At 32.9% G+C, this 24,397-nt stretch overlaps 1 protein-coding gene across 1 annotated transcript; it reads left to right on the top strand.

Annotated features, from left to right (window-relative positions):
- The first annotated feature begins 2,409 nt into the window (after nt 1-2,409).
- On the top strand, nt 2,410-20,631 carry LOC142341136 (uncharacterized). Its single transcript, XM_075392029.1, has 4 exons — nt 2,410-2,628; nt 11,831-12,006; nt 15,270-15,370; nt 20,402-20,631. Exons 2-4 carry the CDS (start codon nt 11,919-11,921, stop codon nt 20,525-20,527), a joined length of 315 nt encoding a protein of 104 aa, XP_075248144.1. The 5' UTR covers nt 2,410-2,628; nt 11,831-11,918; the 3' UTR covers nt 20,528-20,631.
- The last annotated feature ends 3,766 nt before the right edge of the window (nt 20,632-24,397 follow it).

The raw sequence follows: 24,397 nt of genomic DNA, 5'->3' as shown, positions 1-24,397 counted from the left end.
GGCGCTTTATGGATTAGAATAGTTATCACAAAATTCACTGTAATTGGCGTACCAATTTCGGTATCTCCTAATATTACCGAATCATTTGAGCTTGAGTCCCATAGTTAGAGAATGGTTTTGTAATTTGTGAATAGGTAGCGTAATTGATTTGATGGAAGTGAGGTATTTAGAGTTTGAGTTTAAGTTCTATTTCTTGTATGATATTCAGGTACTAAAATTGTTACTAAGTATGTTGACAAGCGTGAACATAATGATTGGGCTTTCTCACGCCATTCTAACACTGCTACTTAATATGCCCTTGAGTGCTTTGCTTATTTAATAAGCTGGTGTCAAACATCCGGACAGTCCCAGTCGGATAGTTCTTAGGACTTACACGATGCCGCTGGGGCTTCAAACTGGGCTGTTTTTTTACACTGATAAGAGTTTGTACAAATGGACAAGCTCTTTTCTTCGATATACAATTTGAGACTGACATCCGAAAATAAGACCATAAAAGATGGCCATATTGCGCCAGCCGGTGAAAAAACAGTAGCAATGACAATGAGCCGATTTTAATTAAGCTCAACCGCATATAAATTTTTTTTATTTTGCTTTTTGCATTTACTGCCCGGACTTATCTCTCATAGCATTTCCGAGCTGAACCATGAAAAAAACACGCTGGATTTTTGCGCTGAGCATGAATCTGTTCAAGTCACATTTTTCTATTTGCAATCTGGCTGTAAAACTTAAAATGACTCATCCGTCTGAGCAGCCTGCACTTATTTTCTGCCTTTCATCTGAGCATAGCAAATTACCGCATGCTTTCATTCTGAGCATATATAATTACCGCATGTCCTCTATATGTGCAGCTATAATTACCGCATGTCCTCTATCTGAGCAGTTTGTTTACACGCCGCAATTATCTCTCTCTCTCTCTCAAAACGCGCGGGAAAATGAAAGTTAAAATGATGGCTAAATTGAAAGTTGAAATGCATGCTCAATAAATGCATGAAATAATTTAAAATGGTTTTCAATTTAGTTCAAGTTAATTTAGATCATTTAGTTTCCTTTTGCTATGATCTCGACTTCTCCGGAAGTTATAATCCGCTCTCTCCGGCTGTCGCCCTCCGGAAATTATAATCGGCTCTCTCCGGCTGTCGCCCTCTGGAAGTAATAATCTGCTCTCTCCGGCTGTCGCCCTCCGTAAGTTATAATCCGCTCTCTCCGGCTGTCGCCCTCCGGAAATTATAATCCGATCTCTCCGGCTGTCGCCCTCCGGAAGTTATAATCCGAACTCTGCTTCCACCTCCGACTCCCGCCCTCGCCTCCGAACTCTGCTTCCACCTCCGACTCCCGCCTCCACCTCCGAACTCCGCTTCCACCGCACAGATGTAAATGCACCAATATATGGTATAGTTGGGCTAGAATAACCTTTGAGAGTATCGCCATTTTAAAAATTTTAAGCATGATGACAGTTTCGAAATTTTCGAAACTTTCAAAACTTGCTATGTTCTTTGTATGTACAGTCTGATGATGTGAAACGTTCTGTGCAGGGTTCACTAATAATGTAAATGAGGCTGCGAAGAAGAGGGACAGACTGAGATGTTTCTTAATCGACTCTGGGCAGACTGGCAAAAGTACTTACACTGCTATTTGTCTGGTACAGTAATGGTTAATATTGAAAGTCGATGGTACAGCGCTGAAACTCACTGTGAGCAAGGTCCGGGTGCTCATAATTCTTTACAAAAAATCTTTACTGATTAAATAATGGTGCTGCTTTTTTGATTGGAAAGCTGAATAGATATTTGATTGAAAGATGAGATGTTTTCGATCAGTGCACTTGAAAAACAAACAAACTACACAAAAACGTGGCAGTGTCAAACAAGATTGAAACTTATTCATACTTCTATCTGGGCGCCAGAAACAATATTGCAAAACATTTCTTCAATCGCTATTTTTTTCCTGTTTTAGCCAACGCATTTTCAAATATAAAGAAATTGTTTGTTTTCTTGTTGACTTGGCAGATTTTGTTCTATCAGTAATAACTCGGAGGAGTTTTAGATACAATTTCATGCGCCTCTAAGTCAAATGTGTTTTTATGTAAAATGTCTTTTGCTTCTTAATGCACATTTATTGCTACCCTGACCTGATGAGAAATATATCAATAACAGCGCTCATTAAAATTGTGAAACCAGTTAAGCTAGAGAACTATTATTAGTTACTAAAAGTGAACAAGCCACAAAATAGAAAAACACTTCCTAGCAACCAAATTTGTGTCTTTTTGGCTTTTGTGATAGATAAATGATAACTTCTCGTTATTAGCTGATTATTGTGTGGTAACATTTATTTCGCCTGCTTAACCAGGAAACAAAATCAGAGGAATAAACAGGAAATGAAAAAAGTAAACAGAAATAAACATTGATTGAGAAACCAGGGAAAACAGGCAAACAAAAATACACGGTTTATATTAAAAAATAGTTGTTATAAAAATATATAGCTCGTAGAACACCATTTTTTGTCGCGCTATTATCACTTTCAATTTACTCCCTGCCGTTATCACTAGTTATAATTACAAATTTTTCTAGTTTCAGCAAAAAAAATTGCTGTTTCAAATTTAAAATTGTAACTAGCTTTGCTCACTATTAAACAGTAAGTGACTTTCAATTAATGGTAAAAAACTTTTTTGGAAAGATTTGCAGCATGAATGCCCACTAAAACAAAATTTAATTCACCTTGCGATAGACATTTTAGGCCTGCACTTTCTTATCAAAAGTTTGAATGCTTTAGCAAGATCACGTTAAGATAAATTTTCTGAAGGCAATCTTGACACTTCTCAATAAGTGCTTGTTAAAATACTTGTTTTCTTGAAACGCACATACAACGATCTTGCAAGTTCGAACATATCCTGACTGATTCTTGCCAAGAATCTTGAGATCTTATCAGGATTTGTCAAACTTCGTTTTATCGTGTAGTTTATTGTATCCATGCGAATCTACAAGTCGATTCGTAATTCTGTTCCTACTCCCAACACCCCCCACGCTGTATTCTCAGTAAAACGGAAAAATGTTATGGTATGCATATTGTTTAACTATATATTATGTCTATGTCGTCTCATTGAAAATATTACTCTTTGTAAAGTCACTTTTTGTTCATTTTCATCTATGAACTATAAAGAAACCAGTTTTAAAATTACGAGGTTGAACGCATAGTTCAAACAATTTTAGATTTATAATTTCTTCTAATGGTGGTTACTAGAAGTAGCGTTGAAAGAAAATTCTCAAATCTCGTGATGGAGAAATATAAAGCTGAAAGTCTTTTTCAAAACTAATGAAATTAAAGAAGTCAAAAAGAATGTTTAAAAGTGTGGGCTTCTCAGTTTTTTTGTGCTTTCACAAAGTAAATTGAAAAGTTAATTAGCTCATTAAACAATTTTAACCAGACGGCTCGAGCAAGTCTATGAGTAGCACAGTATGTTCCAACATACCTCTCAAGGTTGCAAAATCAACTTCTAAAACCGTTGGGAGAACTTGAAAGCAAATTAAATGCATTGGAGAAATTAAATGTTTGAACCATAGCATGCTGTCTTCGTTCGGCAGAGAAAACGAAAACTCTTTACCACTTTCTCGAAAGATAGATGCAGTAGAATTCGAAACACGCACACAACACAAAACCATATAAATCAACGCACAGCACACATATTACACAAAAAACAGCAGCACCGAAAAAAAAACTTTTTAAAAGTATTTTTTGACAATTGGTCAATACTCATGGTTTGTCAATGTTCATTTAGGTCTTCTATCTTTTTCGGAGGAAACTCCGCCTGGATTTTCCTGATAACTGTATCGGTGAATGTAATTCTGACTCTAAAACTTTGGAATTTAACTTACTGAATTTCATGGAAAAATTTTAAAAATTTTATCTCATGAGCATTATTGGACATTGAATTTTGGACATAAATTTTTTTGGACGAATGTGTGATCAACGAGATTTATGAACAAAAAGCTTCAATTTTGTCCACAAATTGTAGCAAATAGTAAACAATTTTTCTACTTTTTCATAATTGCGGACAGTTTTTGCACGCTATATCTACATGTATCTAACAATCAGAGGATGCAATTAACTCAGACTAGGTCACTTTCTCTCTCTCTCTCTTTCTCTCTCTCTCTCTCTCTCTCTCTCTCTTTCTTTCTCTCTCTCTCTCTCCACTATAAAGTACACATAGCACAAACTGTACGTACACTAAAACCCATACAAACACTCACCCCCAAAACCCCATCCCCCCACACAAACATACACACACAACACAGAGAAAAACACAAATGCAAAGAACGACATGCTGAGCTTTACTTAGGGTTCATCGCCGTTCGTCTAAATTGTGATTCATGTCCGCAAATCCAGGTAATTACTTCTTACACACAAATACGACACACGTTACATAGAGGCTCACACATAGGTAAATCCAAACAAGCACGAAAACAAATATACACACACTCACAAACGCAAACATGCACAATTCTCCAGCAAAAAAAGGTTTTTAAAGTTTTCTTCCAGACATCTGTTCTCTACTAAAATTTCGTAAGAATTCTTTTAGGTTTTGATTATGTTTCCTGGAAAAATAAACTTCTTGAGGAAATTCGGCCCATAACCTTAAAACTGACACTATAATTTGCAATGAAATTTTTGAAAATTTCAAAATTTTTCTTCCATTTCGATGCCAAAAGAACATAACCAGCCAATTTGATGTTTTAAAATCTCGCTGAATTGTCACCAGTAAAACCTGAAACAAATTTTGATTTTGAAATGGAAAATAAAGAAATTCGTAGAAAATAATAGGAATTTTTGTAGTTTAACGCTAAAAGCTGACTCCAAAGACTTTCATTCTGCAGCGTTGACGAAGCTCGGTTAACAGTCAAATTTACGCCTTGGCTCTTTGACTAACATGAGTAAGATTACTTTTAATAAAATAGAAAGTTTGCTCATTTTTATGTGTAATGAAAAGAAAAGAAAATTCCTTTTCCTTCTTCCAAATGAGAACTTAGTTTCTCATAGGATGAGTTTCTCAGTCCAAAGGCAATTTGGATTTTCATTTTATAGACACATCCAAAGGCTTGAATAGATCAGTGCGTGGAGAGATTTCGTAATTCAGATAATTGAATTTTTTTATAATGTATGAAAAATAAACATTTGTATTGAATTTCTCATCCTAGTGATCCATAAATGCTTTAACTCTTAACTCTTAAACTCTCTCTATTTGTAATTCGCTATACTAGAGGAGATTAGTTCGATCGATTTGCTCGGACAATATAAATAACGCAAAAAGAAGGATAAGAAAATTTTTCCATCTTTACTTTTCTTTAAGGTTTTGGTTCGTTTGATGGCAATTTCCTGAAAATATTTTTTCGGCACTTCCAAGGTGTTTGAAAACACTAATCTGGTTAGTTCTTTGTAACAACAAAAGTTGATAGCAAAGTTTCTAGAATTTAGAAAGGGATATATTTTTCTTATTTTGTTCTTTATTTTCCAAAGTTGATTTTTGCTGTTTTGAGAGCTCTAAATCGCCTAAAGTCTTTTTCGACAGAGAGAAAAAACGGTTCATGCAATTTTTATTAGCCAGCGGAAAACAAAGAGACGGATAAAAAAGAATTTTTTAACAGAACTTTGATTAAAAAACCAAAATAATTGATTTTTTTGAAGGTTTTGGTCACATAGTTCAATTTCTTAAATTTCTTAGTCTCGAATCTGAGAAGAATTACTTGTGATATATCTCTATTTAACCAATCTATTTTTTGCTTGCTTTTATCATAAATTTCAACGGCAATGCGGGTGATGATTTTTATACCTTTCAATTTTTCGTTCGAAATGCCTGCCTCGCATATATATTCCCCTATTCTGAGAAAATATTGGAACAATGCTAATTATGAATAAAAATTTCAAATTATTTTTCCATATTGTACAGGTTTCTATTGAACGTCCAGAACTTTAGCCGGTTTCATAGCCACCTGACTTCAATTCTTCCAGAAAATCTAAAGGTTATATTATAGTGAAAACACCAAAAGTTTTCCATCATTTTGTTTTTTCTCAAGATAATGAATTTTGCAATCAAATATTTGCAATGTTTCTATATAATCGTTTTTGTTATTCGCGCTTTTAAGTTACTGATATGTGAAATTTTGAGCCAAAATCGTATGGTTAAATATGTCTGATCGTATCCAGTTGTTTTCTTAACACGTTTGTTCTGATTATGAGCCAAAGTATGAAGTATGCAACCTTAAAAAGGTCCTGAGTCTCTTTCGTGTTCCTTCACGAAGACAAAATTGACAAAAAAAATATACTGACCAAAGGATGATCACCTCGCTAAAAAATGAACGAACAAAAACGTTTGATAGCTATTTAATGTTTCTGCGTTGTAAAATTTCGACCCCAAAGTCACACTGATTGTCAATTTTCTGTCCCAATCTTATAGAAATGAAACCCGCAATTTTGGCTATCATGCATTATAAGCATTCTTCTTCCGAGCTGTTATAAGACAACCAATGACTTGCTGAAGCAATGTTTGTCTTGGAAGACTCTTGCAAGTTTGCTTCTGTCGAGCTCTGCTCCTATCGATTCTTATAAAATCATCCATCATCTTTCATTTTCAGCTGGAATTTCATATTTCCTCAGATACAGCTGGATGTTTTAGCAGAAAATCTGAACTTGAATATCTAAATAAACGTCAAAATATATCAATTGAAGCTTATTCAACTGAATACAAAGCGCTAGAGTTCCGTTGGTTGTCACCAAAACAAAATGGAACGTTAAAAAATTTTCAGTTTGTTCTGCTGGTTTTTTACAGTTAAACGATATGCGTAAAATAATTTACTGCAAAAATAAAATAATAATTACGTCTCACATCTCATTTCATCATTTCATTCCTTTTCAATTTTGTTCTCTGATCTTGTTACAATGTTCAGTTTATTTTTAGAGTTATTTTATGTTTCACATTGCAAGAAAAGGTCAAAATTGCCAACGTTTTGATTTTAAATGCTTACCATAAGTAAAAAGATTTTTGATGAAAATTTTAAATGATGATGCACCACTGTCTTGAAAAATCTGGCAAAATCTTGAAAGGTTGCCATTTGAAGTCGACAGGGGAACAAACAATTTTTCACTAAAATCTTCCAACTTGATTGTACCAGACTTGTCCGTAATAAGGTTTTTATCGGGTGTTTTTTTTAATTAAGTTTTATTATTTTTATTAGTGTCGATAAAGTTGCGAGAACTGAACATAATTTTTTGAACCTATTTGTTTTTAGTGTGGGATTAGAATTTAATGCAGAATAATACATTTAGAAATCAATTGCGTCTTGATCCTTTTCTAAGCAAAGCGTACTGGATAACATAGTTTAGGTGGCTATGGAGTCTTGATTAAAAGGGAAAACATTTTTATTAAATTAAAAAGTAAAATTCCTTGCTTCACCAATCAAAAATGATACGTTAAGTCTACTTATTTTTAGGTTTTATAATATGAACTGTTGCATAATAGTGACCAATAATAACCAGAAGATTAAGATTTAAAATTGTTGAATATTTCTTAAAAGCGCGAGAGCATAATATTTTTTTGTTTATTGATTGGCTTCATAATCAAATTCATTTCAGAAATTCATTGTGATTGAGTTGAATCATGGTATCGCTAAACTTGACAGAGGCGCACATGTAGCTGCATAAAGACATTTTCAATTTGAATGTCAGTGATCAATAATTTAATTTCATTGATGAGTGATAAACGTATATGCATCATTAAGAAAACTCACGTTAACTGTTTAGAAAAATCAGAAAAACAAATTTTGGGGATCAATTTTAGATTCGAAATTATAGATATATTACTTTAGGCTCTGACTGCACTGCGGCTATCTTCATTTTGTGACAAAAACACAACAATTTTGTTGCTCTCATTTTGCAGCTCCTGCGTAACCTTTTGTTATGAAGAGAACGATTTTAATGAACTTGCCTGTAAGCCAATTTGGATTTTGTTTTTGTTGAAGCACCCAAAGGCTGAAAAGATCAGTTCAAAGAGCAATTTCGAAATTCAAAGAAGTGGAAAATACTTTTCTTATAATCTATAAAAAACATTTATAACCATTTGTATTAATTTTCTCATCCTAGGGATTCACAAACTATCTAACTCTCAACTGCATTTGTAAATTGTTATATTAGAGGAGATTAGTTTGATCAATCTGCTCTGACATTATATATAATGCAAATAGAAAGTTTAAAAATATTTTCATCTTTAATTTTTGGTAATGTTTTTGGTTTATTTGATGATAATTTCCTGAAACTGTTTCTTCGGCGCCTTCAAGGTGTTTGGACAAATTATACTGGTTAATTCTTTGTAGCAAGCGAACGAATATTGAAATTAGTATAGAAGGATGATGAAAACTTGCATTATGTATTTAGATATAGTACCGGCTGTTACTATTTTTATATACTATTAAAAATTAAAATTATTGTTCATGGATTTGTATGTTACATCAGCAACAGCTTCACAAACAGAAATACTTAGCTGCATAGTCCTTAAATGTAATGACAGTTATGATCATGTAAGATTAATAAATTTTCAGGTTTCTTACTTTTAGTTGGATTGAGCGATCAATGTGTAAAAATCTTTTACTAAGCAAAAAATTAAACTATAATAATAAATTCGGTAAGCGGCGCACAAAACTCACAAACCCGGACTGAGGTTACAATTTTTCTGGTAGTTTGTCCTTACATTTTTCTAGGGAGGTACGCCAGCTTTCATTTGATTGCGTAACGTTCGTTTTTTTTTGGTATGATCGAATATTTCAAATGAATTTTGTCTGATCATGGCAAAAATTAAGTTTTTTTTTCTGAAGTACGATATCATGATTTAAAAAAATTGTAAACCTACAAATGGACTGCATTCATGCTGTTACAGGACGTATGTGAATGAAAAAAAAATTCAGCTTTGAAATGCTGTTGGACTAGAGACCGCGAAAGATTACTTAGTCGTTCCTGCCTTACATATTCTGAAGTGATGTTGCTAGCGATACTTTTACTGCATTGTTCTTTTAATTGCTTAAAATTTAACAAAAATATAGCGTTTGATCTTTTCTGCGAAGAAGACAACTTCTGGTGATCACTTGTGAAGCTGCTATTAGAAAAGGCAATATTCTAAATAACACTAAACTGGCTTTAATTGAAAAACAATTACTTTTAGTCACTTTTTGGATGTGTTACTTATAGAAAATCATTAGATAAATTATCATAAATTATTAGATAAATATCTCTGGGGTTAGCTAAAAAATTTCGTTATCAATTTCTTTTGCTGTTTGCTGGTCAGCGGTCTTGTTTAATTTTTGAGGATTTCAGTCTCAAAAATGTGACTGCGATATTATTTAGTACAGTAAAAATATCTCAAGTGTTTCACAACGCGATGTTCCATTTCGCTGTGATTTTGAAAGGATTATTGAGTCTGCCATGATTGAAAGCAGACCCCAGTGATTCTTTAATTTTTATCGTGTAACATCTGAAATTTTTTAACGAAATTTCTTTATAGGAACTTGGAAATATATGCATCCCCTTACAAGATGCTATAAGACAGTTTATCAGATCTCACAATATTGAAATTCTAAGTAAGCATCTTATCAGATCTTATACGACAAAAATTCCATCTTATAAGATCTCACATTACAAAAATTCCTTTTTGTCACCGGAATTTTGATCGTATAATATCTGATAGGATGCTTACCAAATATTTTTATCGTGTAAAATCTTATAAGAGTTCTTAGGAACATGCAATCTTTTAAAAAGATTTGATAAAAAGAATGCCTATTCTTGCGAAATCTTAAAAGATCCGAGACGATGAAAAGTTCTTAGTAAGCATCTCATCAGATCTTACACGAAAAAAGACCATTCTTATAGAATCATACAGATGGTATTCCTCTTTTGTCAGATCCTTATGTGCAAAAATTCGACTGGTGAACACCTGTATGAAAAACTCGAGGAGTATCTTTTATCTGTCCTCTCTGGGCTCTTCAGTTCGTTTGTTCATACGAAAAATGGGTTTTTATACCTTTTTACAAAATCATACAAACTGTAACAAAATGTTAGATTTTGTTAGACAGAATGTTCATCTTATAAGTTGTCTTATAGGTTTTTTATAAGACAAAAATTCTTAGTAAGCATCTGAGTTCTTACAAGGTAAAACTTCTGCTTATGGCTCTTTATCGTGTAAGATCTGATAATATGTATTTTATGATGTGTACTGAGCATCTTATCATATCTTATCTTAAAAAATTCGTCGTAAGATAAGCATCATTTCGGATCCTACACAAAAAAATTCGAAAATCACTGGGGGACTGTATGAAATTAGCTGAAAACTAGCATCAACTTGAATTTGCAGAAATTACTCTGACGTATTCATTTTTTAGCGTAGCTGCATAAAATGACAGGTTTAAGATTTCCCAGTTCTTTTAAGCATCAAAAATAAAAACTATATGAACAGAAATATTCTATTCGAATTATATGACAAATCAGTTTTATTTGAAAGGGTGAATTTGATCAATCGGAAAACAATCGGGCAACTACCGAAAGTTTTTTAGTTTGAATTGCTAATGAAACATTTAAAGCTATTAATTAGAACTCCAAAAACTTTTCTTTACTTTAATTTTAGAGTGAAAACAAGTTAAATAGAAATTTAAAAAACTTGATAAAAACTCGTTAAATAGTAGCTTTTGCTGTTTGGAAGGTTGTCAAAAAAACATTGTTACATGTGAAATAGCGTTACTTCGATTGAAAGTGGATTTAAGACGCCTTGTTTTCCGCAACGCAAATTTATTAAGCCTAAATTTTGCGATTGAAAGTTTCACTTCTGGCTACTTAACTTATAAAATAATTTTATACTATTCGGGATATGAGTAATTGCCAATCATCAATTAATATTTTAAATCCGCAATTGGCGATCTTTCACTAATATAACAAATCTTGGACCTTTTCCGTTTGTCCCCCCCCCCCCCCAGTGCGTTATGCTCCCCAAGTTAGAAGTTAGAGAGCGCGTGTCATTACACACTGAATCATTATGTAAAAATGTGGCACGCGCGTCTGGGGGGGGGGGGGGGTGCAAATAAAATGCACCAAAAAAGCTGAGGGGGGGGGGGACAAACGGAAACGATCCCACATCTTTAAGATATTTCTTCATACTTTTACTTCAGGAGACAATTTAAATATTCTGCTAACCAATCAGGTTTTCTTTGATTCATGTATAATTGAATTATTTTTACCATGTTTTTTAGAAAATACTACGAAGGAAGATTGTATTCACTCGGCAAAAATTAGCTAATTGTCAGCTCAAAACTCCTACTTTTTTGACAGAGTGAGATGAATCAGTTGAAGAAGTTAGAAATCAGTTGAATGTTTTGAAATGAATAGCTAATTTAAACTTAATTAACTTTGGATTTCAACAGCTAATTGTTTTTTTTTTGGAAATTTTCCATTTGTGCTCCCACCCACTCACCTCAGTATGTTATGCACCCCCCAGCTGCTGAGCACGTGCTATAATGTAAAAGCTCGGCACGTTTGTCTTGGAGTGCAAATAATAAGCACCCACTAAGCTTGGCGGGGGTACGCATGGGAAAAGGTCAATTTTTTTCTTAATATAGTCCACACAAAATGTGATAGCTAAATTAACCAGATTAAAAAGTGGATTGAGCAAAATTGTGCCCCCCCCCCCTCCCAGGTTAGTGGGTATAGAGCGTTTGACCCCCGACCCCCAATGACGTAAATATGCCATTATGCCCTGAGGGGGGGCTTAAAAACCGATCCTTTCGTTTTTGATATGAGATAATATTTTCAGGCTGTCATTTCCTCTGCAAGTATCGAATTATCCAATCAGTTGGTCACGTGACTCTCGCAGATAGATATTTGACTGAGCAGAATTCAAAATGGGCGACTGGAGCTCTGGACTGTTCGAGTGTTTCAATGACATGACCATATGTCTATTAGCCTGGTGTGTCCCCTGTTTCATCCAAGGTACACTATTATACAAAATTTATCTAAATTTTGGAACCCGGGTCGAGGGGTCAGCAACTGTAAGCGGATAATTTTGTAAGAAATCCGCTGAATGTGCTGAAATTATGTAAGGTTTGTGCTGATTGCGCTGAAAATCGATAAAAAGGTGCTGAATCCGCTGAAATAAAATATTTAAGCACATTTCAGCGCATCTCTTGGATAAAATCGGCATTTGATTCAGCACCTTTGTTACATAATTTCAGCACTTGTCAAAAATTTAAATTCAGCTGATTCAGCGCCTTTCTTACATAATTTCAGCACTTGTGAAAATTTTAAATTCAGCGGATTCAGCGCCTTTCTTACATAATTTTACGTGCAATTTTTTGTGCTCACTATGGCTTATAACGTAGTCAGCATGTAGGCTTCTTCAACTTTTGCACTTATGAAGAGCCACTAATCAATCAAACCTCTGCGTGGTTTTTTTTTAAAACTGAAAATTCATTTTTTTGAGAAAAAGACCGAGTGAAAAGCGTCATACTTTCATCGTATATAACCGAACAAAGATAATTATACTTAAGCTACCCAGTTTCATTCAATCAAGTACTTTGATTTTATACCTCAGTTGCAATAACTGCTTTATCTTAAGGTTTGACAAAATCCTTAAGTCTTTTGGCAGATATCCAACTGTTTTTAAGTTGAACTGACCTAGTACAATGCTTTTAAGTCCTGAACAGTTGCTTCTTCTGAATGTACAGCAGGAAAAGCAACTCAAAAGGTTTCAAATTGTGCAAGGAAACCGTTGAAAATGCATAAGATAAGTGCAGATATTGTGCAACATAGGTCCTGAAAGTCATTTAAGAAATGCGCTGACAGCCGCTGAAAAATTATATTTTCAGCAGTTAGATCTTACATAATTCTCCGCTTAATGTGCTGAAAAGTTCTGAAAATATGTAAGAAAGTGCTGAAAAATCAGCAGATTAAGCGGATTAATGTGTAAGATTTACCCGCTGAAAATTTTTTTTTTCAGCGGTTGTCAGCGCATTTCTTACATAAATTTTGACGAATTCCTCGACCCGGGAAATTATTACAGAGTAATTTTAAAAGTATTGTAAATGATAAACAGTTTTGCTAATTATTATAAATGCCAAAATTTCAAGCCAGCGCCCCTACCAATTAATGTTGACAATTTGGTCCATTTTGGCTTTGAATTCCTCAAAACTCATCTTATTACCTGTAAAGGGGCCTTACAGGGTGTGACATGGTGACTAAGCAAATATTTATAATAAAATATTATAATTGGTATTATTTTTACAACAACTTTGTCTCATAATTCCACAAATTAGCTCAATATTGATCAAAGTCTAATGGTAGGGCACTGGCCAGTGAGGAACAGTTACATTTCAAGCAAAGTTACTGTATGTCTTGGATTTTTCGTTAAACTTTTTTGCAACACGTTGGTCAGAACTTCATGCATACTGTGCCACGATTCAGTCGTGTCTTGATTATAGTGTTCCCTGGTTAAAAGCTTATGTGTTTTTTCCTAAAAACAACTGAAAGTTTTTCTTAAAAAATTCTGAAGATAACGCTTTACTTCTATAATCATTGTGCATTATAAGCAATTTTAACTATTCAAGAAAGCTCTTCGTCACTAAAATTATTTATCCTAATTTATAAAATTGTTTATAGAATTTCAAATAAATGGTTTGCTTTATATTCTAAAAAATCTTTCCAGATTTATTAGAAAAACTTAAAAATTCCAAAGATATTTTTAGTGATTTCCAAGATACACAAGCAAACCTATGAAAATTTATTATGCCTGCAGATAAATAACTAAATCTGATCATGAAAGGCGCAGAGAAACCACATATTTCTGAGGATTATATGTATTGTGTATATTATATATAATTTCTCAGAAACATGTAGTTTCTCTGCGCTTTTCGTGGTCAAATTTATTTATTTTAGTTATTTAGATGTATATATATATATATATATATATATATATATATATCTATATATATGTATATATATATATATATATATATATATATATATAATTAACTAATGTTACTTTTTGATTTTCTAATGAATTTTTGGTTACCTGAAAAAATATTTAAAAATCAAATATTTGCTTCTATTTTACAATTTTCTTGGAGTTATTTATAGTTTTTAATCACAACCTGTTTAATAATTAATTTCATGGGAACTGCAGAGTTTGAAACAAGTAAAATGAAGGATTTTTAAAACAACTATATGATTTCTTTTTTCGAAACAATATTTTTTTTGGTTTGGATCTCACTTCTATTTAAAAAAAAGATATAATAAATTGTCTCATTTTGGCTTCAATAATTGATAAACATATTATTGATAAAAGATAGAAAAACAATAAAGGATTAGAGTAAAAATGGTTGGAACAATTAAAAAGCAGTCAACACGGAAACAGCAGAAATTAATCCTACAATCTGCCAAAAATTACATACATAAAAGTTGTTTTGTAGTTTTTCAGAGTTCAACAGAATGGCTTTCTTGTTTGCAATTTGGCCTTTTTTTTGGAAAATAAGTTTTGTAGGCCTCTAAATTGCTAGTTTCGCATTTTTTTTCTGGCTCTGTTTTATTTTGAAGCACCTGAAATTTAAATGTCATTTTTTATCTCGCTAGAAGTATTGTTTCTGGAGCAAGAAATAAGATGATGGTTTTTTAAGAGGTTATACGTCTTTTTTTACATGAATTTTTGTCTTGATTTGGTAAAGACCAATTTTTGTAAATATTTTTTAAAATATTCATCATTTCTCGCCTAATTTATAACGAAATTTTTGACCAAAAACTATAAATATTAGCCATTAATTATGTTAAAAAATACTTAGGTTAATCTAAAACGATGTATTCCATTTTTTTAACAACAATTGTTTTCTTAAAACAAAAAACAGTGTTCTTCAGCTCTAGTGTACTCAAAAATTTTGCATACTTGATTATTGAAACATTTAAATCTCATTTTCCATTCAGATCAACTTTGAAATTTCGAGTATCATAAATGCACTGCTGACGAATGGTGCAGTTCTCTTTATCTTTTCATTCGAAATAACTTCGTGACTTTGAGCAAAAAATTGTTCAGCTTGCTGCTCAAATTTTTTTTCATTTCTCAAACTTTTGGGCCATTCCCCATCATTTCCAACCCGGCTTAGTGGATATAGCCAATGGGGGAGGCTGAAAGTTCGTCCGTGAGCTTTAATATGAAAGACCATTTTTTATACAAGAACTATTCGAGTGGGAATGTGATGTGATTTCAGGAAAAATAGCAGAGACGGTTGGCGAGTCATGTATCTTGCACGGGATCCTCTGCCTCATTCCTCCCCTGGACTGGATATGCGCAGCCACCATTCGGGGAAAGGTCATTAGACAAAATAACATAAATTATTTTTACCCTAGTCCACCTCTAGCCTCTATTAAAACACCCAAAATTTTGGACAATCGGGACCCAGGATGAGGTCCGCAACCCATGACAGGTATTTTGCCGCAGACCGACTTGGTTCGCGGACAGGGGGGTCCGGGGTGACCCAACTCATTCATTGGTCTGAAAAGAAATTGAGTTCCGCTCTCCGTCTGGCCAATGGCACTTCTTTGGCCTGTTCGGTCTTGTCAATACCCACATTTCGGTCAGTTTGGTCTGGCCAATCGAGGCGACCATGAGTTAGAACAAAATTATTTTCAAGGGTCCGTTTGATAAAGCCCAATTTTTTTGATGAGTCGCTATCCCTTTTCTTTTTACGCCTAAAATGGAGAGGTTTAGCAGATCTCTCTATGATTTGCTCATTCCTGAGCCCAAGATTTTACCAGAAAAAAACGGGTAAAAGAGTGTAAAGAGTGTAAAAAATAACTTAATAAGAGTGGAAATAGTGTAAAATAAAAGTGTGGTTTCAGGAATTATACGTGAAAGTTCTTTTTTTACACTCTTTTGGATTACGCTCTTGAAATTTCCTATTACACTCTTACACTCTCTGCAAAGAGTGTAAAAAGAGTGGAGAAAAGAGTGTAAAAACTTTTCCAAAAATTACACTCCTACACTCATAAATAGGAATCTAATACGCATTACCACTATACCCCCGCTAATTCGGGGTGAAATAAGTGTGAAACCTCGGCCCGGGTTCTTTTTCATTTTGTGAACGTTTGAATTACTTCACAAAATGTGATTGTTCTTCTATGTCGGTTGTATATTTTTTCAAATCTATCTTTAACTCCATCAGTTCCTAACATACCAAAAAAGCACCGCTTTTTACAACTAGATTTTTGCTATTGGGATATAAATTGGAAATAAATTTTGACTATGTTATTAGTATTATAATAGTAAACAATGATGAAAAAATTGTTTCTCAAAAGACGAGAACAGGAAACATTGAATCATGAAAACCTTTTGCCATGAACGTAATGAATTGTGTTTTTGTTTAATCAATACATCTTAAAAGTAATCATAACGTTTATAAATATTTTGTCAAGTAGATCGTTTAAAGCCAATACTTATTAAATCATTCAGACCAATTTGGTTCAAGTAAAAGTTAACGTTTTCTGTAAGACTGAGGACAATTGTTTTGATAGACAATTCTTGACATAACAAATTATTTTCATAGATAGAAGTTTGTTTTCAATTGTCGAGGATAATAAATTTTCATGAGCTAAAATCTCATCGATGTATATCTAGCCTAATAATTTCCTTAGACAATATCCCAAATTAAAAAAATCTCACAATTGGTGAGAATAAGATTACTTTTTACAGTTCATAAACAATTTTTTTGTTGAAAACTCAAATATAAGCCCAAGAGCGATTTTCATTGTCGTTAATCAATCTGGGATACATTAACAAGTATCGGCATTTTCCTTTGCGCATAATTCAAGCTCAAAAATTTGATAGTAGTTTTAATTTGACTACAGTTTACTAAGCGAGCTGAATTGTGAAATCAGTTATAATGTCTGTAATGTATTTGTTCCGACCCCTCTTGAGGGGGGAGGAACTATATACCCAAATGGGTTTTTTTTGTTCAGTCAATTTTGGCCGATCGATATATTCATCGTAGAGAGTTGAGACTGGTATCATTAGAAAGCTTGTCCAGCGTAGAATATGGAATTGGAAAGATTATTTTGATTTTCGCTTTTGACAGGGAGATATCGAGGTTTAAACTTTCGAGAAAATAGAGTGAATTCCGTTGATTTCATTCACCTTTTGACTAAAACTTCGCCAATTTTGAAAAAATTTCATAAAATTTTTCAAGGAAATGTTGTTAATGTTACGTTTAAGGACAAAATATATTGTAGGCTTTTTTCATTGAATTTTTTTTGTCACAAATTCCGGCTAAATATTTCACAAAAATCAGACTTTTTCATCAAAATCTGCACGAAATAGGATTCTTTAGTCCATTCTGATTAACTTCGCAGGAAGTGCACACCCAAAAACCACTAACACAATCTTTGTAGACTGAAAAGGGGGCTAAATCCACTTCAACCTCCGTTGAGAATGCTCTGTAAATAAAACTTCGCCGTTTTCTGCTAACTTTATTCGTTGATTATCGAAAACGCAGCCTTTATTTTTGATTTTTTAACTAAGAAAATATCTATATCAATGGCATTCCAAAAATTAAAAATTCCAAATGGGCAATCAGCATTAGAAGGACTAGTTCTGTACCAATCTTGGACCGTTACAATCCAAAATTATTTCGGATTGTCGTCAGTCGGTTTTTTATTAAAAAAACTCGATCTTTTTTATATTAATTAAATAACAGAACATTTCAAATCAACGGTCATCAGTTATACGTCCTATTAGTTTCCTAATCACCTTGAAATTAATTTATCTAGTTGATTGCTTGGAAGCTTATGGTCGTTTTGACTTTTAAAAAAATTGATTTTTAAATAAAAATGGCTTATTGAACTCTGCCTCCAATTTTCTCTTAATTTGGTCAACTTGTAGCTTAGTGTCAGCAATCAAAGAGTGCTCCCTCTTTCTGTTGAATTCAAATTTAGTCTTTATTGCGGTTTTGCGCCTCAAGTTATGGTGTTCTGGCTTTGATACTACTAGATTTCACTATTTTTTTTTATTTTTTAGGTGTTTGCTCATTTCTCATGTTTTCTAGTTTTGTCAAATTATCACGTTATTTTCAGTTCGTATATCACATTTTTCGCGTTTAAAATAAAGCACAATTGATAAAATTTAAATCCTTAAAGATATAGATTGTGGTTCTTTACCGCTTCGACAGTACTTTCGAAGAATTTAATTGAGTTTTTTAATTTTGTCTTAACTGTCTTTTCTACTTTGTCTTTTTAGTCGTATTTAATTTCCTGTACAGTGACTCGGTTTGATTGGCTTTTCCTGGAAAAGAAGATGAGCCAATGTTCTGATAATAGAAGATAGAAAGTGGCTTTCATGACTTTGAAAACAATTGTTTTCCAAAATGAAAAAAAAAAACATTTCAACTTCGCAATTTTGTTCCTTTTATTGCCTGTTTGTTACCTGGTCTCGTTAATTAAAGGTTAAAGATGACATTCTTTTTGTCAAGGGAAGTTGTCAAAAGGGATTGTTGTCACAAAATCTAATGTTTTCAAAGAATTCTTTTTGACTTTAGTGGCTTCGACACAGGTTTTTCACAAAAAAAGTGAATTAAAAATTGATTTGTCATATTTGACGTTCTTTTTGTAGACGTAAGACTTGTTCTGGATACTTGCAGGTCTCAAGGTCTTCTTTTGGAAGAATAGACTAACCTATTCAATTTTTTCATTTTGTAATTAATGGCTTTCATGTCTTTGGAAATAAGTTTTTTTTCGATAAGAACAAGTATTACATAATCTTGCTTTTTTCTTTTTGGTCTAATTATTATCTAGTTTCATTAATGAGAGGTCAAATAATACATTACAAGGGAAAGCTTCAAAAGGGATTGCTGTCACAAAATATAATGTTTTAAGAGAATTCGTTATGACTTTACTGGCTTCCACACGGGTTTTTCACAAAAAAAAGTAAATGAATTCTTGATTTTTGTCATATTTGACGCTCTTTTTGTAGACGTAAGACATAATCTGGATAATTGAAGATCTCAACGGCTTCTTTTGGAAGAATGGACGAACCTATTCAAATTTTTAATTTTGTAATTATTGGCTTTTATGTCTTTGGAAGTAATTTTTTTTTACGAAAAAAATAACAAGTATTACATAATTTTCCATTTTTTTCTTTTTGGTCTAATTGTTGCTTTTTTTCATTTATGGGCGGCGACATAATACATTATAGGTGTTCGACGAAGGCGCAATTGAACATGTTTTGGGGGCCAAAGTATGGCTTTACGGCTTTCAAAGCATTTTCTGGCAAGTTTTAATTGATTTTTAGTTTGTTTTCTATTTGTTGTTCTTTTTGTAACTGCATAAAAAAATGAATAACAAGAGTTCTTAATTCAATTCTTCAGAAGCATTGGTAATTGTAATCCTATGGGATATTTTAGTAGATTCCTATGGTTATCAGTACGTTGAAATTAATTGTTTTTTTTTTAAATTTCAGCGAAGTTTCTGTTCTGTTTTGTCTAATTGTTACCTAGCTTTATTATGAACTGGTGAATATCCATTTGTTTGTTGAATTACAAGTTATTTTGTTTTTTTTTCAGTTTTATCTGACGCTATTTTGACTTTGTTATTTAGTTTCGTTTTTTAAAACGGACATAATTTTTTTTATGTAATTAATGTTTGTTGTTGTTGTTTGATTTTGCCGTTCGTCTTCGTTCGCTTTCTTAATATCGGCATACCTCAGCAATCTAATGCATCATTTTTTACTCCACTGAGTTTTTTGCTTTGGAGGCTATCTTTTCGTTCATACACCAGTTTTTTTTTTGAAAAATACTTGAGTTTTTTGTGTTTTTCCATCTGTTCCTCATTTGGTAGGCAATTATGCCAAAATTGTGGATGAGCGGGGTCGGAACATTATGTGCGATCGCACATTACCGAGCCGCCTTGTTTATGTTCTACAGTTAAATAAATTTTGAAATTTTTAAAAAATATTGGAATTTTATCTGAAACTAAGTAAGTTTTTGTGCTCTTTTAAAATCATTAATTGAACATGGTCTAGCATACTTGATACCATAGATGTCCGGAACCGTAAGTGCTTATTTGCATAACCACATCGCTCATAATAATTGAAACCAGACATCAAGGCTCTCAAAAGTTGACGGCTTCTCGCGGTCATTCCCAGTCGCATAAAAAAAGTACCACAGCAATATCGTTCATGAAAAAAAGTGCTTTCGTCTATGATTTCTATATTGTCTTGGATTTAGGTTCTTCAAAAGGGTGAACGAGGCTTTCCCTTAAATATATTCATCAGATTATATTTTTCTAAAACTTTGTGTACTTTACTTATAATTAGAGACTTGTAATTCACAAAAATGTCTTGATTGTGTTACAGGTGCGTGAAAACAAAGGAATCGAAGGGTCATTCATGGGCGACTGTTGTGTCATAATGTGTTGTGCCGGCTGTGCTCTGGCCCAGGAGGGTCGCGAGATGAACGCGATGGGAATTTCAAGGGAATAAACAAACAAATAAACTAGAGGCTATCTGACCCCCTTTTGATATACAACTGCCTACCGAAATCATATAGTAACTTCCCAGTGAAACCAAACTTGAAAAACTTAGATAAATTTTTTCGAAGGATTTTTTCAAAATGTCGAAATATCAGCTAACTTATAAAAATTCTATGCATACAGGAATCCTTTCTTGTATTCTTATAAAAATATCCTAAAATGTCTGTTCAAGATTTTTTATTGACGTTTTAGCTTGTGCGTAATTGTCGTGTTTAAACTTTTGATTAAAAGACCATATGTTACATGTTCTGGCAATATATATCATGTTTTGTTTCACTGGTTAAACAGAAATGACCCGACTATGTGAAATTTTTCCAGTTTTTGTCTGCTAATGGATGACAAATTCCTATTTGTACTAATTTATCCTCATATTATTTATCTGGTGGATATTCTATCGAAATATGCTATTTATATTAAAAGTAAATGGTTCCGCTTAACATTACGGTTTTGTGCGCGGGCTGAGATCTCTCAGAAAATTTTTCAGCGCATTTTCAGAAAATTTTTTGACCCGCAATGTTTTCAAATGTGAATAAGGTATCCTTGATCGACATTTCTTAAAACTGCTTGAACAATTTTACTTGTTTGGCGTGTGAAGGAGTTCAAGAAAGCAGATAAATTGGTTCAACTCGCGCATGAAATGAAGTTCATTAGTGCGAGCTTGAAAACAACAAATGAAATATTTTTCATCAGCACAACCTCGAAACTCCGAAAAATTTTGACAATTATAGCTGCAAAATTTCGATAGTCACACTTCTAACCTGAATTCTTTCCTAAATGAATTTTTATCCAGCAAAAATTTATGAGGGAGAGAAATTGTAGAAAGGCTCTCGATTGTCAGATGAATTGATGATCGGATGATTTATAGTGTCAGATCTCTGCACAGCCAGATTATACAATGCGACATTTTTCTATATACAGTGTTAGATTGATTTCAAAGCTGCAAGTTTGTGTTTTAAGCATTGCTACGTGACTCTGCAAAACTCACTTTCATATTCTGACTTACATCTCGACTCGAACTGCGGGGCGGTTCTCGATTAATGCCACATTTTTCAGGTGACTTCATCAGAGTTACACAACGTACATTTAAAGCAACGCAAAACTTTTACATTTTCCAGTCGATGATTTCTCCTTCAAATTGGCAGCCAACTCCAGACCGTGACAGAATGAATTCAAAACCAGCTGCCATTATGAGTGCAAATTTTTGTAAAAACTGTACTTTGCAAGTTTTAACAAAAATATTACTGTTTGCAGGACACATCAGCATAAAACACTGACGCTTTTAGTGGGCTCTGCTGCAAAAAACATTATTACAGAAGTAGTATCTTTTCTCATCGTTTCTGTTTCATCTTAGTGAGTGCATGTTTTTTTGCACACCCAAGCGCTTCTGCCATTTTTTTTACATATAATGGCATATTGATTTACTATATATGGCACGTGTTCTACAACTGGATAATGCATATAATACGGTGGGCACTAATGAAAAAGGTCCAAAAAAATCATATCTTTTCCTTACATACTATGATGTCAACATTTACAGAGAATGTCAAAAAAATTTTTGATACTATTGTCAATAATCAGGTTTCTTTTGCAACGGCTAACCGCTTTGCAAAATAACTTTAGAAAAGTTTCAAATCTTTAGTTTCAAGTCCCCGAAATTACATAATCCGTTTTCTGCCAAACAAACAGTTTATTTATATATGAGAGAATGAAGTGCATTTCGTGGTATTTATGAAAAAACTTTTGAAGCTATATGAAATGGATAGATAAATTGAAAGGTTACAATGATTATCAGGAGATGATAAAAAAAGCAATGATTGCAGAAATAGACGATCTAAAAATTTTCTTCGTAGGAGTTTTATTTTTTGACTCTGTCACGCAAAAATTCTAATTTGATCACTTGTCCTTTTGAAATACAGAAGATTTGGGTTGCATCGGTTCTCTGACTTATAATAAATTTCAGTTATTTTCAGTTTTCAAAACAGGATAAGAACGTGAAAACTAGTTGGTAACACGCTGAACTCCAGGTTTCTATCTATTAGTGCAAACTGTGGCCCAAATTTTCCATCTCCACACATAAAAAAATTGTGTTGTGCAAAGTTTCTATTTATTACATGCTCAAAAAGTTTTCTGTTATTCGTCTCCTACATTCTTGATATGAAACCTTTGTATTCAAAATCCGTATACTAAAAGTAGCTACAATCCCAATATTTTTTTCCAAAATTGTCAAGTAAACTGCATCAAAATTGTCTGGCCATATTTTACTGCTCAGTTTGTCTTCTGTCCAGTTTAAGGAACTTTGTTCATTTCATTTCTTTGCATTATTTGTAGGACTTGACCCGCTACGTTCTTTGAAAGATTTGTCCACTTTTAACTTCAAAACGTAATGAATAGGCAGCGCCAACTGAAATAAGTTGCATTATAATCCCTGGATAACGCCTATGTTGTTTATTAGAATTGATCGGAAAATGGTAGATTTGTTATAAGTGGGTCTTCATTTGACGTTGGTCACAGTTCTTAGAGCTCTGGTTAAAACAAAATTGCTACTTGCCCGGTCCGTTTTTTCATGTATGTGTTGGTAATACGAAAGGAAAAAAAGAAGTTGAAGTAGTTTTAGCAATTCTTTGATATTTTTTGAGAAATTTATGAAGGCCAAATTTTAAGAGTGAAGTCCACACATGAAATAATGGTTAGATTTTAGCAGCAAAAAATTAAAATTAGTTTCAGAACATAAGTTGCCACAAATTTAGCGAACTCTTCGTAATTTTTGTTTATTTTTCCAAATTATCAAAAATTTTATTGTTTTTGCCTCTTTTATACTCATATGTCCAGCTAGGTTTGATTTTAACTGTTAGTTTTTCTGTAGTTTTTGGGAAATAATTTCTTTCTTGAGATTTTTACCTTTTTATTTTGATTTTAAAAAACAGTCAAATGCATCTCTTTTGAGCTTGCTGGTTGACTTTTTTTTGTAGATTCTAGCTATTGTCATAAAAGCCACTATTGTCATAAAAGCCACAAATATTGGTTATTTTCCCCAATTTCAATTTTTTGCTTTCGTGAGTTTTTAATGATCGAAAATTGGTATTCAATACAAAAAAAACATGTACATTTTTGTTTAAAAAACTAATAATTTCTCAAATTTTGTGACAAAAATTTGCTGTTTATTTCGCTGCCATTCAATTTGTTTACCGGTCAAATAATGGGTTTTAGCTCATCACTTCAAAATTTTGTATTGTGTTTCAGATTTGTTCTGCTATATTTTCTTTGTTTTTCGTCTTTGTTTTATTTACTCCAAGTGGTCAGTTATAATTCTTCTACGCTTACTGCTTGGTTCTTGCGAAGATTTTATCAACCTAATACTGATTTTAATGACTCTGACACTGAGAACATTCACAAAATAATGAGTATTTTTGTCCAATTCAATTTTAATGAAACGTTTTTGACAATGCTATTATTGCTTTGCATGCCGCTGATTTTCCCCCTATAATTTGAGCAAGATTTCTTTTCGAAGGCAAATTTCTGGATTTGTTTTTGGATTATTTAAATGCTATTATTTTCATAATTACATTTCATTATCTAGAAATTGGAAAACCATTTTTTATGTTCCCGAGGTTAAATTTGTTTCCTGTTCATGTCAGAGATTTTGTTTTTTTACTCATTTTTTCAAATTGTAGATCTCTTTTGCTGCATTTTTTCTTTCTGTCTCTATTTTCCCTTTATCTCACTATCTGACTATGTTCACAATCTGCCCCCGTGCCGCTCTTTCTCTCTCTCTCTCCCTCTCTCTCTCTCTCTCTCTCTCTCTCTCTCTCTCTCTCTATCT

Source organism: Convolutriloba macropyga, chromosome 6 (genome assembly GCF_964194025.1).
Source record: "Convolutriloba macropyga chromosome 6, txConMacr16.3, whole genome shotgun sequence".
Classification (NCBI taxonomy): Eukaryota; Metazoa; Xenacoelomorpha; order Acoela; family Convolutidae; genus Convolutriloba; species Convolutriloba macropyga.
This window is presented reverse-complemented; position numbering and strand designations above follow the sequence as displayed.

Bases quoted from the DNA above. Each gene is read 5' to 3' on its own strand.
- LOC142341136 (XM_075392029.1), top strand. From the start codon at position 11,919: ATGGGCGACTGGAGCTCTGGACTGTTCGAGTGTTTCAATGACATGACC. The intron at 12,007-15,269 runs GTACACTATTAT...ATGTGATTTCAG, and splicing joins TGTCCCCTGTTTCATCCAAG to GAAAAATAGCAGAGACGGTT. The intron at 15,371-20,401 runs GTCATTAGACAA...ATTGTGTTACAG, and splicing joins CAGCCACCATTCGGGGAAAG to GTGCGTGAAAACAAAGGAAT.